Raw genomic sequence first — 13,843 nt, 5'->3', positions numbered from 1 at the left:
GACTTCTTTCTTTCTTTCTTTCAGCCCGTCTAGCTCAGTCTGTCTAGCCTCTCCCGCTCATCTCGTCCATCTCTCCCCCGCTCAGCCCATCTAGCCCATTGCCCCAATTGCCTTGTAGTCACGCCTTCCACCTCAGTACCCCAGCACCTTAGCGCCTCACCAAGGAGCAGGTCACACCGCCCAGCAGTCGCCTCAGCTGCCCCCTTCAACTTTGTTCAGTTTGTCACACAGCATCTCAACTCGGGGGAGCGTCACGTGTTCTTTGGAAATAAAGGTAAAAAGGGGCAACATGAAAAAATACAGGAACTATTGTAGATACACAATGAAGCAGCTCCTACACTACAGTTGGTGACCAAAGTCCAGGCGACATGTTGACCACATGTTGACCATGTGTAAACACAAGTCAGCCACACGACAGGAGGAGTTGATCACATGGGTTCATCCAGGAGTACTATCCAAGGCAACCAGGTATCGACACATGTCAACCGCAGGTCGACACATGTCAACCACAGGTCCACCTGGAGTATCATGTCCAAGGCGATCTCATCGAGAGTTGCGCACATGGAGAGTGAGCTTAGCACATGGAGCAGTCAGGAGCATTTACATTTACACAGTGGTTCAGTGATTCAGTGGTGCGGTGATCCAGCTCACCTGCACATGGAGACTTCACACCATCCTCACTAGAAGAGGCTGGTGAGTCAGGGAGTCAGGAAGTCGCCGTAGCCATCAAGAGAGCGAGCGGTGCAACAGCTATCCTCAACAGCTAAAAAGATAAGAGGATGAGCAATGGGAAGAAAGGGGGAGATTCTCAGCGAAGAAGGGACCCTCCAAGGCGGGGGATGAGGATGAAGGTGAAGGTGGAGAAGGGGGGGGGAGATGGAGTATTGGGCATTCAGCAAGCATACGGCACTGGAGCAGGAGAAAGGAGAGTGTGAGGAGAGATAGAGGCTGGAGCTACGAGCTCGCCAAGGAGAGAGTGTGGAGAGACTTGTGTGTACCCTCTGTCTACTATGGGGATAGACTTGTGTGTTCTTGTGACTTGCGACTTGGGACCTGGAGACACTGGTCTAGTGATATGTACTTTGGCCATCTTGGTCACTTTCTCATTTTTCTTGTCTCTTCCCGATATGGGGATCGTTCACTAGTGTATGACGAGATTTTCTTATTCTGCTTATGTTGTGGAGTTCTCAGGTGATTGTAGTGCACTCGTGTACATCGTTGTTCACTGCAGTTGGACATAAAAACAGCATTTTTAAATGGAGACTTGTTGGAAGAGGTGTATGTGAAACCACCTCTAGGCTTTGCGGTATCAGATGATGCACGTAAGGTATGTAAGCTGAATAAAGCTTTATATGGGCTGAAACGGGCTCCCCATGCTTGGTATGCAAAGATAGATGCCTTTCTGTCTAGCATAGCAAGGGTTTCAGCAATAGTCCAACTGAAAGCACCCTCTACATCAAGAAGGATGGGGGGGAAATCTTGGTCATCATTCTTTATGTAGATGACCTACTACTCACAGGGCCAAATGGTGATATAATTGCAAATTTCAAGGCTGAATGGAGAGCCACTTTTGACATCCAGATTCATCAACCCATCCTTTGAGCCTATCTCACACTACGATACCTTCCTTGTATAAAGTTTTGCTGCCCCCACCTTGGGGTTCTGATAAGGCAAATCGCCTTTGGCGTATGAATCGCTTGGCAAAGTGATGGAGGAAGAGATTGAGGCAGTTTTGGAGATTCAAAGTTCCTCTTCGCTAGTAGGTTTTTTTGTGGTAGGTGATGTTGGGAGTTTTCAAGTTTGGGCAGCTCTTGGCACATAGACATATTGCTCCGGTTGTTTGTCACAGATGTTTGGCTCCACAGGAATCTGTGCCTCTCCTTTGGCGTTGCCCACACACCCGTGACTTCTTGGGTCTTCTTCGGCAGCGTTTGAGAGCTAGATTTCCTACTACTCCATTTGGGAAGCATTTCTAGTGTTTTGGGATTCACAAGGGTTTGAGTTGTTTTTCATTTGGGTTCGTTACTGGGCACTTTGGACTCTATGGAAATCAAGATAGAAATCAGTCTTTGGTGATCCTACTTTTTCCAGTTTCCCTTTCTTCTGACGCTCTCTGCAGCAATCTTTTTTTGATTGTTTGTAGACTCGTTACATAGATTACAATGTATACTTGTCATATAGTGCAATCTTCTGCTGATATACTTTTAAGCTTTCCATTCAGGGGAAGCTACTGTGTAATATAAAGCATCAAAATTTTCACTCCAAAAAAAAAAAGTGTGTGTAAAGCAATTTATAGTGACGTGCTAAGGTCTTGTATTCACGAGATTTTCATTACGTAGGCTAACTCGATACAAGGGTTTTAAGGAAGGGCACAAGAGAATTCTCGTTGCTACGGACCTTGTTGGCAGAGGCATCAACATAGAGCGAGTCAATATTGTGATAAATTATGACATGCCAGAGTCAGCTGACACATATTTACACAGGGTAGGATAAGCATCTAAAAATATTTTTAGTAGCCACAAATGCCGTAAAATTCTATCTGAGAAAGCATGTTTTTAAACAAGCATATTGAGATGAAAATTGAGTCTTTGGTGTAGGTTGGCAGAGCTGGGCGTTTTGGCACCAAGGGTCTTGCAATAACTTTTGTTTCCTCCTCATCAGATTCCAATGTTTTAAATTAGGTATAATTGTATGCATGCTAGCTCTCCATTTTCCTATTTTTGCATTAAAACAAGTAATGAAACTCACTTTTTACTGCTTTTAGGTTCAGGAGCGTTTTGAAGTTGACATAAAGGAGTTGCCTGAACAGATTGATACTTCTTTGCAATAGTACTGTGACCCATACGTGGAAGGTGGATAATTCCATTCAAGGTGTTCCTGGAAACTCTCTAGGTGTGTGGAAGGTTGCATGTGGGACATCAATGCGTGAGAAGCATGAGTGTTGCAATGCTCTAATGCAGTGGATCGCACAGAATGCATCGTGCAGTGGTGTGCGAGTGTCCTATGGTAAAGCAAAAAGCCCCAAATTTTTGCAAGAAATTGCAACTCTAAAGGGGCAAATTGACTGAAAGCCCCAATTTGCAATTTATCTGCAAAAGAACCAATTCTACTGCCAATGTGTGCAAATAAGCACACCCACAATCCCAAAATGCACCTGCTTGAATCCACAGCCAATCAATGGCTCCCTGCCAAATGTACCTACAAATAAAATAACCTGCACATAGAGTCTTCTACACCACAACACCTGCAAACGAAGCAGTCACATACTAGTTGTATGGACTGTTGCAGGGAGATGTGTACGTACACCGTATGGTTGTACGGTCACACGTGTGCATGTAAGATGTAAGTACATCGTACGTTGTATGGACGCATAAGGTGAGCTGCACAGATGGCAATTGTACGGTCACCATACAACAAAGTTATACAGTCGCCGTACGTTGTACGATGTACAAGCACTGCTTGTAGGTACGGAAGTCTGTGCTATACAGACTGTCTGCAGGTACGACAGATATGCAACTGACATAGATACAACAGATATGCACAATATGATTAGCAACGTGTACGGATAGGTGACGTAGCTGTATAGCAAATAGCTGTTGTACGACAGATACAGACGTCAGCTCTGGTACGGATGGCGCTGGTACGAAAGCTGTACGGAACAGCCAACTAAGGCTGTATGGAAAGATGCGCTAGTAGGGAGCTTCACCCTTGGGCTAAAGCTTGTGGGCGAGAGCAGGTCCAGGAGCTCTAGCTACTCTGATACCAAATGATGAAAATGGAGAGAGAGAGCAGGAAGCAAGAGAGTGTGAGAGTTGAACATCAAATATGCAATCGAAGAGTGAACCAAAATACAAAGGGGGGATAAGGTTTTGTCTAAGTGACAAACCTTATCCTTCACTAATCATAGTTAGTGAACTAACTGTGGTTAGGGAAAAAAACCTCTAAATTAGGGAAAAGTGCCCCTAACCCACTTATTGTCATTACATTGGTCACTGCCTAGAATATATCAATAATTCTAACACAGCTGCCTCCAACTGAAGATACCATCCTATACGTGTCGTGTAGAAGAAAAAGGCTACCCTCTCCACCCGCTTTGAGTGACCTACTATGAATGGCCAAAACTACTTTCTCGGAACCCACTAGACCTACCTCGCGAAGGGGAAGGGGACTACCCTCCAAAAGCCAAAGACGCCAAGGAGGTGCCTCTTGGTCCGAAAGGCATGATGGTCAACACACCACTCCTTGCCTAACCGACCTACTACTCTGATCATCTGGCCACTGAAGCAAATCCAAGGTCCTATCCATCTCTAGGTGTCTTATCCATCTCTAGGTCTCCCGCATACACCAGCTATAGAAGCCCTCCGGACCCCACTCTAAAGAAACGGACTCGGTCACTGCGCCTAAACATCAAGGGTACCCTTGTCCTGGAGAACTGAACCGCCCAATGATTGATTGCCAGCATATGGAGTCCTGCTTGCCACGACTCGGGAATGGCTGCGTCAATCTCGCTCATCCATGGGCCTACCCCTCCAAGATGAGAAATGGTACCGAGCCGCGCTTCTGAAAGCCTACTCCAAGTCCCAAAAGAGCTGGCAGGGTCATTGACCCACTGTGCCCATCCGATGTTTGTTGTCCGAGCATGAGACCATCTGATCTCCAATCTCCGAGTGCTAAATAAGAGGCTGTCGCTCAAACTCCTCCCTATAGCAAGGGCGAGTCCGAATGGGTCATCCTGCAAGATGTCCGAGTGGGGCCATGGGCTGCTATGGTGGGTAAGCGTACAACATGGATGTGGTGGGCGTAGTATGAGCTGGAGAGAAACCTTTCGAGGGGGGGTGCGTAGGAGGAGAGTAGGAGAGGAGACAGGTCTGGAGACTACGGTGAGTAAGAGGGGCTATCTGTGTGGCCTTAGGGCTTGAGGAGTTGCAAGTATGTGGGTGGGCACAGCTGGAGCCATCACAGTATGTGGTGGTGCTATCTGCGTTGTTCCAGCTGCAAGTGTGCCTTGTATTGATTTGGTCCTTTGTGTTGTCGAGAACCACACCTTTTCCCTTTTCCTTTTCTTTCTTGTCTTTGTCTTTGGGCTTCTCCACTTTAATGTTGTCCTTATACATATCCCGAGCCATGAGAGAGTTTCAGGAGTCCTAATCGAGAATAAAGTGGGGTGGGAGAAGTCCCCTTATCTGGACTGCTAGGCTCTCAAGTCACCATCAAGAACATTTGGAAGGATGTGGGAGACCGTGGCGCGTAGGAGGAGAGTAGGAGAGGAGACAGGTCTGGAGACTACGGTGAGTAAGAGGGGCTATCTGTGTGGCCTTAGGGCTTGAGGAGTTGCCAGTATGTGGGTGGGCACAACTGGAGCCATCACAATATGTGGTGGTGCTACCTGCGTTGTTCCAGCTGCAAGTGTGCCTTGTATTGATTTGGTCCTTTGTGTTGTCGAGAACCACACCTTTTCCCTTTTCCTTTTCTTTCTTGTCTTTGTCTTTGGGCTTCTCCACTTTAACGTTGTCCTTATACATATCCCGAGCCATGAGAGAGTTTCAAGAGTCCTAATCGAGAATAAAGTGGGGTGGGAGAAGTCCCCTTATCTGGACTGCTAGGCTCTCAAGTCACCATCAAGAACATTTGGAAGAATGTGGGAGACCGTGGCTGGACGGAGCAGGACTGTGGGGCAATGGCAGAGGTATGAAGAAGCTGTAGTTGAGGCAGGTTTTGTTGAAACGCAGAATCACAACAAAGTGGCTCGATGGAGAGCCTGGAGCAGAGGCAGGGAGCCATAGGAGATGCGAGGGTCTGGTGACAGCGATGGGAGGTCGGCAGCTACGTCGGAGGCGAAGAGGGGGGGGGTGTTGTAGCAGTGCGGGGGCTGGGAGAGATGTGATGCAGGAAGAAGCAGAGCAGGAGGCCAGTGAGAGCTGTTAGAGGAGGCACCGGGATGCGCAGGGTGGGCTTTGGGAGTGTGAGGCGAGGAGCTACAGGAAGAATTCACAGGGGAGGGCAGAGTGGTAGGAGGGGAGTGCAGCAGAGAGGCTGGGAGTGCAGAGGGGAGGTGGGGCGTGCAGCAGGAGGTGGGCGGAGCAGAAGGGGAGGCACAGCGGGAGTAGAGGGGGAGGCGCTGCGATGGAGGAGCAGAGGGTGAGGTACAATGATGCAGGGAGAGTGCAGCAGCAGGGGAGCGGCAGGAGCAGAGATGGACGAGCAGATTGCAGGCGACGGAAATAGATACCCAGATTGCTATAGTTGTTGTAATAAGATATCACTATCACTTGAATTCCCCAAAGAATGACTTCATGTTCTCACTCACTTATACAATGTTCATGTATGTGCCCTTCATTTAATAAGGAAAATATTAGTTTTCTCATTTGAGAATTTAATACAAGAGACAATATTCAGCACGAATCACTAATTAAAACAAGAAAATAGACATTTGGCATTTTTCTGTTGGGCTTCACAATTGAGTCTAAATAAAAGGCACTTACAGCTGCTAATTGGCTGCTACAAGGTGACAAGATGTTAAGATTCATGTTTGAATTGTTGTACCATGAAGAGATTCCACCTGCCATCCCTACACCTAGGCTGATTCCATCCTTTTCTTTTAACTTTATAGTATTGGTACAAGGATCAAAAACCATGTTTTCATCTGTCGCTTCACTCTCACTCCCACCATATACTAAAATCATAACAGCAACATAAAGTAGCATCTTGTAAAGAGAAATATAGGCTGTTATAGCTCAATTGACATTTCCTGTAAAAGTTTGGAGTGAGCCATGAAAATTGTATGAGAAAGAAGAAAGCATGATACTCTCTCTCTCTCTCTCTCTCTGAATGTGCATCTGGATGCACATGAAGGGTGGGCGAGAAACCAAATCACTGATTACACATGTATATTATAACTATATGAAAATGATGTGGCCCTCTTTGTGACAATGAAAAAAGATTGTAAACACACAGGAATCCATTCAGCATTTTGTCAGTCTATAAGCACGCAAGTAAACATCACAAAAACAAAAGTCATTCGGCGTGACACATACAACACAGATTTGCTTTAAATTTGAAGGAAAGGAGTTGGAAGTACTCACAAATACAGATGTCTAAACTTGGATTTTGGAATGCATGTGCAAAGCAATGAATTTTGGATAGAATAAAGGCATTCTTCAGCCTCCTAATAAAATGCAATAAGGAATTGTAGAGACATTTACAATGGTATGGTAATGTAGGCTAGTCAATTATAGGTTTGACTTTTTATAGAACACCAGGTGGTGCAAGTTCATTTTATGAGGAAGAGCAGTTTATCCCATGGGAAGTCACCAACAACCCCCCAACTATTAGAGTAGAGCTCTTTTTTGGGTCGTGAGTTACTAGGTATTGTACAAATTGTGCAAGTGTCAAACATCAATTTTACACACTTTTAGGCACATTTGCAATCTGTTTTTACTTTATCATGACTAATTTCTACAACAAAAATGATATTCCAGGGTTTCATCTGTTTTACCCAATTCAGTAAATCACTCTAATAACCAAAAGCTTTCTCATGAACAAAGCTCTCTTAGCCACGGTAGCAACCTAGATCCCTGAATCCTGCCCTCTGGCAGATTACCGAGTGACTAAGAGGCATAAGTTTGAGTCACCCCTAGAGCCTCTGCTTCATATGGATATCCAAACTGCTATGCAGTGAGATTGGCAATGAGCTCCTAGTCCGAGTCTACAGTCCTTGGAGTGAGGAACATAGGTAAGCATGAATGGGGGCTGACCCAATAGAGTGCTATAAAGGAAAGGGTTAGATGCCCTAACCCTAACCCTAAAAGGGTTTGTATATATTTAGCTGATTGATGGGGGAGTAGACACAGTGGCATGAGTTGAGAGTAGTGAGGAGACATTTGGAAAGTGGATGAGGCAAGTCCGGTGGCAAAGGGGAAAGGGCTGACTGAGAAGGGGGAAAGGGGAGGGCAGAGAGAGAGAGAGAGAGAGAAAGAAAGAAAGAAAGAAAGTGTATTATTGTCCACTAGAGGCCAAAATGGGCCCATGGGACATCAAGAACTCTGCATACAAGATAGCACAAAATCAACGTGCCCCAAATAAGAGGCATCGTCGAATATCATCTAAGTGCTACGCAATAAAATGCAAGTGGAAGTACATAATGTCAAATCTGAGCCTAAATACAGAGTAGACTAGATGCAAGGAAACCGCCCCCGGGTGCAAAATGGGGGGATGAGCACAATATGCCAATGCAAAGATACAAGTCCAGGTGTCAAGAACCAAAATAATACTGGAAATCCTGTCCATCGACTCTGCCTCCTGCTATGAGAGTACAAATCTGGGCAAAGGTGAGGTGAGCGGCTGGTGGGGCGAGATCTCCATGAGTAAGTCTCCTCCGAAATGCTGCCATCATCCTGGATCGTCTGGAGATGAAGCGGCGAGTACGTCCCCTATGTAACAAGATCCTGCGGCGTCTACAAACCATCTCATATGTACATCCACATGGTGGAGGCATGTGTCCTGTGTGAGCTCTGCCGTCCTCGTGCTCCTCCTGGTCTCTGTCCTCTGGTATGGCGTGTGCCTGAGCTCTATGAGGCTGGGCTCTATCACGCTCCGGTCTGTGCTCTCTGAGGTAGTCTCGCCGAAGCATAGTGGCCTCCCTGACATAAAGGGCTAGGCAATGCTGATCCTCGTAGTCCATCACTCGTGAGAGAGGTCCAAAGCCATCCGTGAAGAGACAGTGGAATCTACCTCTGATCTCATAGTATAGCGGGCATCTGCAAATGAAGTGCTCCTCTGACTCCACCTCTCCCATGGTGCAACAAGGGCAGATCCTGGTCTCTCGTCCTGGTCGCCGTCCATCCTCCATGCGTCGCATCCTACCAGCCTCTATCTCGAGCTGATGCGAAGAGACTCTAAGCTGGCCGAGGGCAATCCTCAGTGAGTGGGACATGTGGATACCTGTATAGCCTGGTGGGATGACAAATCCATCCTCTGAGGTCCGAAGGAAGTGGTCACGATATGTGGCCATCTTCACCGGAAGCTGCGTGGGATAAATCCAAGTGCGATACGTATGAAGCTGCAGCAAGTCTGCTCTCGTGACCTGGCTAAGCTCGTGGCGAGTCAACTCGAGATGAGGGGCATCTATGCTGTATCGGAACGGAGGTAGTCTATCCATGTCTAGTCCAAGGGATGTGAGCCACCTAGTGAGTCTGAAGTACCAGCAGTATCGGGTCCCTGATCGTGCCAACTCCATAGAAGATGCAAGTGCTAACCATGGCAACCGAGCTCTGCCTGCTGCTGAGTCTCCAAACTCCCTGACCCTGTGCAGATACATGACCGACTGAAATGCTGCATCCAATGCAAGGGGAGTAGCTCCAAACTCTGCTAGCATGATCTCGTGCGGAACTGTAGCCTTGGCCCTAATGAGCCGAGAGAACATGATGATCTGTAACCTCTCTACTCGTCTCCAATCTGCAGCGCCGAGGTCTCCTGCCCAGAAAGGAGCTGCATACATCGCAGCTGGTCTCACCAGTGTATCAAAAAGCAAGGATTTCGTATCGGGATGCTGAAAGTGGGACTGAAAACACTGACGCTCAAGATGAGCCAACGAAGCATACCCTTTACTAATCCTATCTCGTGCTGCATATGTCATGGTGAAGACCGGTCCCCTGAAAACTGCCCCCAAATAAGTGTACTCTCTAACAAGCTCAATGGGCTGTCCGTCATAAGTGAAGCAAAACTCATCCGTGCTGTAAATACGATCAGAGGTGTTGAAAACCATAACCTTGGTCTTGCCAAGGTTTACGGTCAACCCCCTGTCCTGGCAAAACCTGTGGAGTGCCTCAATATGTGCCTGGAGGCCCTGAGCAGTAGAGGAAATGAGAACCACATCGTCCGCATACAGGAGGATAGGAATGGAGGATCCTGAGAGAGTAGAGCCCACACCGCCTGTCATCTGTACAAACATCTCTAGCTCATCAATATATAATCCAAAGAGAGTAGGAGAGAGCGGGCAGCCCTGCTTCACCCCAATCGTGCTGCATACCTCCTCTGAGAGCCCCTCACGTGTCCGAGCCCGACCAGTGACCCTCTCATACAGAGCCATGATAGCCCACTGTATCTCTCCACTAAAGCCCATCTGGCGAATCCTCTGAAACAATCTGAATCGCGGAACTGTGTCAAATGCCTTCTTGAAGTCCACGAAGCAACAATAAAGCCGTTGCCTTCGTGACTTCGCCTCCTCCACCAGTGCCCTAAGTGTGAGGATGTGGTCAAGTGTCGAATGATCCCTACGGAATCCAGCCTGCCCTCTGGCTCTGAGTCCTGTCGTCTCGGCATGGTCATTTATACGGCTTTCCAAAACTGATGCAAAGATCTTGGCCATAACGTGGCCGATCATGATGGTCCTGTAATTCGACGGCTCCATAGGGTCCCCCGACTTGTGGATAGGTACTATGGTATTGCCTAACCAGGACTGTGGTAGGCCTGTACAAACAGACTCATTGAAGAGACGGGAAAGAACAGAATCTAAGGCATCAATCCCATGGATTACATACTCCGCTTGCAATCCATCATGATCCTTAGCTCTCCCGTTCTTCAATCGGTGGACTGCTGCACGGACACTCTCTGGTGTGAAAAGAATAGATGAAGCTGGCCTAGGGGAATGGGATAAATCGATGGCTGGCTGATCTGGAACATCGTATAGAGCTGAAGTATATGCCGACCAGACACGTGGATCTGTAAGGGGGCTCTGAGACTTCGAGCGGAGGAATTTTCTCCAGAATTCCTTGGAGTCACAGCTGAAAAGCAAGCTTCTCAGCTTCTCCTCATTCTGGGCTAGAAATTGGAATTTCTTGCGCCTAACCAACCACTTGTAGTCTCTCTTGGTTTCGGTAAGGAGGGGAGACTTCTCCTTGGTCTCAAGGTGAAGTTTCCTGCGGAGTTCCTTACACTCCTCGTCGTACCAACCGTTGCAAGGAACAAGACCAACCGGTGGGGGACTAGACGAATGACACGTGGCAGGGAAGGACATGTGGGCGGCAGAAACGAGTGAAGAATGTACAAGTTCCCACCGGTCCTGCGTGGATGGTAGAGCATCTAATAGATGAGGACGGAGTAGGGCTGAGGTTCTGGCTATATACATCATCGAACTGGTGGTCGAAATGAACCTCATAATAGGATTGGCGGTCGTGATGACGAAGGGGGGGTGGATCATGGGAGACATGAGTCAAAGTAAAGTGGATGAGTGCATGGTCGGCAGAGGGCATGAAGGGGCTAACAGTAAGGCTATGGATGGACGGGACTAGAGTCGGGGGACCTATGATGTAGTCGATCACGCTAGTGCCACGCCCAGAAGCAGAAGAGAATGTAGGCATGGAAGACTGTGGCCACCTGGACAAGCCGTTATAAATGACCATACTGTGCGAGGTGAGGAGCTCCAGTAACTGACGTCCCTGATCTGTGGGCTGTACTGTGCAGTCTGATGAAGTCCGACAGAGGCTATCATTGTGAGATGCCGGAAGTATGACCGGATCCTCCATGAAGTCATAAGTGAGGGCCTGTCTGTTTGAGGTCCTCGCGTTGAAGTCTCCTAAGAGGATGACTTCTCCGCGATGTGAAAAATCTGCAATGTCCGCTGAGAGATCCTCAAATATGGACTGGCCTGGTCCAGTGGAAGAATAAAACGACTGCGCCGGGGGGAAGTAGCAAACTGCAATAAAGAGATCTCGCTGAGGGGCTCTGCGGTGTATGCGTACCCACAAGAATCGGGCATGTGAATCCGCTCTCTCCACTGTGATGATCCGGTCGAGATGCTCTCTGTACAAAATGGCCACTCCTCCAGATCCTCTCACTCCAAATGCTCGAGTGTGCTGTCTGAAGGCAGATCTCCATGTATATCCTGTCACTCGTGGCAAAGGTCTCTCTGGACTCTCGTGTGTCTCTGTGAAAAAGATGATATCTCTCCTAAAGAAAGCCCCCCGTAGATTGCCTGGCTGTGCTGTAAAAGAACCATTGCAGTTCCATACAGCGATGCGTAGACTATCTGACAGGTGGTGTGTCCCATGAGCCCTGTCCCGTCAGGCGGTCGGAGCAGGAGGTGGAGGTGGAGGTGGGGCCATATCTGCTGGTCTGTCATCCCTAGGCACTGTGGGAGCACGCCTCAAGGTGCCTGTGATGAGTCTGCCATCCCTGATCACTGCCCACTTGCCCTGAGCTCGGGCCGCGTCTCTCTGAGGCATGAGCGCCTTGCGCTCCTCAACCTGTATCTGAGTCAGATCCTCGTCCATGGAAATCTGTGGGTGGTCTCTGAGTGTCCCTCTCCTCCTGAGGGCAGCTAGACGTGCCTGGGCATCTCTGAATCTGATAATGAGGGGCTGCTCTCTAGTACGATCTCTCCCGACTCTATACGCTCCTACTATGCCATGATCCTGTACTCCCAATGTCTGAGAGACAAAGGTCACAGCCTGTGTCATCATGGACTCTGTCTCCGAGGGCAAGATACCACGAATGCGAATGTTGAGGGCCTTTGTGGCCCTCTGCTGTGACTCGGCCAATGTAGCTGATACAGTCGATCTCTGAGGCTGTGATGGCTGACGGCGGACGACATCTACCCACTCTGTGGCTCTCTGGACCTCTGTCTGAAGGGAGGTCAAACGCTCCTCAACCGCTGCTACTGCTGTAGTGGGAGATGTGTCTAAGTGCTGAACGCGAGTCTCAATCTGTTGCACTCGCTCTGTGTGTCCATGAATCTCTCCAGCAAGAGTCCTATGAGTCGCCTGTAAGACCTGAAGATCTGTTCTAATAGACAAGATCTCCCGGTCCTGCTGTGTCACTCGATCAGTAAGAGATGCAACCTGAGCTGTAAGTAGAGCAATGGTCTCGTCCTTCCTGTGAAGCATCTGAAGGGCATCTCGGAGGTGGGTCCGAAAGTGCTGGAGCTCTGGCAGGATGTGCTGGCAAGGACAAACAGTGCAAGGCATGGAAGGAGAAAGAGAGGGAGAAAGGGGGGAAACCGGTAGGGTGGGTAGCGGGGATGAGGGAGAAGGCTGGAGAGGGGGAGAGAAAGCGGGTACCGAGGATGGAGAGGAGGGGAAGGCTAAAGTTGGAGAAGGGGTAGAAGAAGAAGGGATCTGAGAGGGGAGGGGTGAAAAAAACTGCGGGTACAAGGTGGCTATGGGTGGAAGATGAGATAATGGGGCTGAAATCGGTGTACCTGTGACTGGGAGTGCGGCAAGTGCGGGCACTGCGCTGGGCGGAAGATGAGATAGTGGAGCTGAAACCGGTGTACCTGCGACTGGGAGTGCGGCAAGTGCGGGTACTGCTCTGTCCTTTGAAGAGGATGCAAGTCCTCTTCTACTATAGTGCAGCATGTCGGTCGTGGAGGCCATTGATGTTGCTGCTGTTGCTCCTTCTGTAACATGCTCGACGATGTCAGCCATGTTTAATTACGGGAAACGGGAAAGCGGCGGCATGCGGGAGATGGCGAGCGCTGCCAATGCGCGATGAGCGGGTGAGCGGAGTGGGGGGCCTGAGCGGCTGAGCTGCGAGGGGGAGGGTCTGAGCGGGGTGAGCCGCTGCGAGGGGGAGGAACTGCGAAGGGCGAGGGGCTGGGAGAGGGGTAGGGGGGAGCTGCGGGGGGGGAAGGGGGGGGGGGGGGGGGGGAGGGAGCTGCGAGGGGGGGCTGCGAGGGTGCGAGGGGCAGCGAGGGGGGAGGGGTGAGCTGCGAGGGGGGGGAGGAGCTGCGAGGGAAGGGGTGAGCTGCGAAGGGGGGGTAAGGGGCTGCGAGGGGGTAAGGGGCTGCGAGGGGGGGAGGGGTGAGCTGCGAGGGGGAGAGGGGAGCTGCGAGGGGGGGGTGTGAGGG

The 13,843-nt window shown here is 49.3% G+C and overlaps 1 protein-coding gene and 1 pseudogene across 1 annotated transcript in view; one reads left to right on the top strand and one right to left on the bottom strand.

The window, feature by feature from the left end:
- The window catches only part of LOC147904026 (uncharacterized), an 85,724-nt gene that overhangs the window by 51,121 nt on the left and 20,760 nt on the right, over positions 1-13,843 (bottom strand). The window contains exon 2 of the mRNA XM_087373042.1: positions 6,483-6,748. Within this exon, the coding sequence (XP_087229168.1) occupies positions 6,483-6,704 (222 nt within the window). The 5' untranslated portion in view covers positions 6,705-6,748. The remainder of the gene's footprint in view (positions 1-6,482; positions 6,749-13,843) is intronic.
- LOC147904027 (DEAD-box ATP-dependent RNA helicase 15-like) lies at positions 389-2,830 on the top strand (annotated as a pseudogene).

The sequence above is a fragment of the Dipteris shenzhenensis genome, chromosome 3 (genome assembly GCF_047967505.1).
Source record: "Dipteris shenzhenensis isolate YYH24624 ecotype China chromosome 3, Dip_SZ_1.0, whole genome shotgun sequence".
Lineage (NCBI taxonomy): Eukaryota > Viridiplantae > Streptophyta > Polypodiopsida > Gleicheniales > Dipteridaceae > Dipteris > Dipteris shenzhenensis.
Note: the sequence above shows the minus strand (reverse complement) of the source record. Positions and strands in the feature narration are given on the sequence as shown.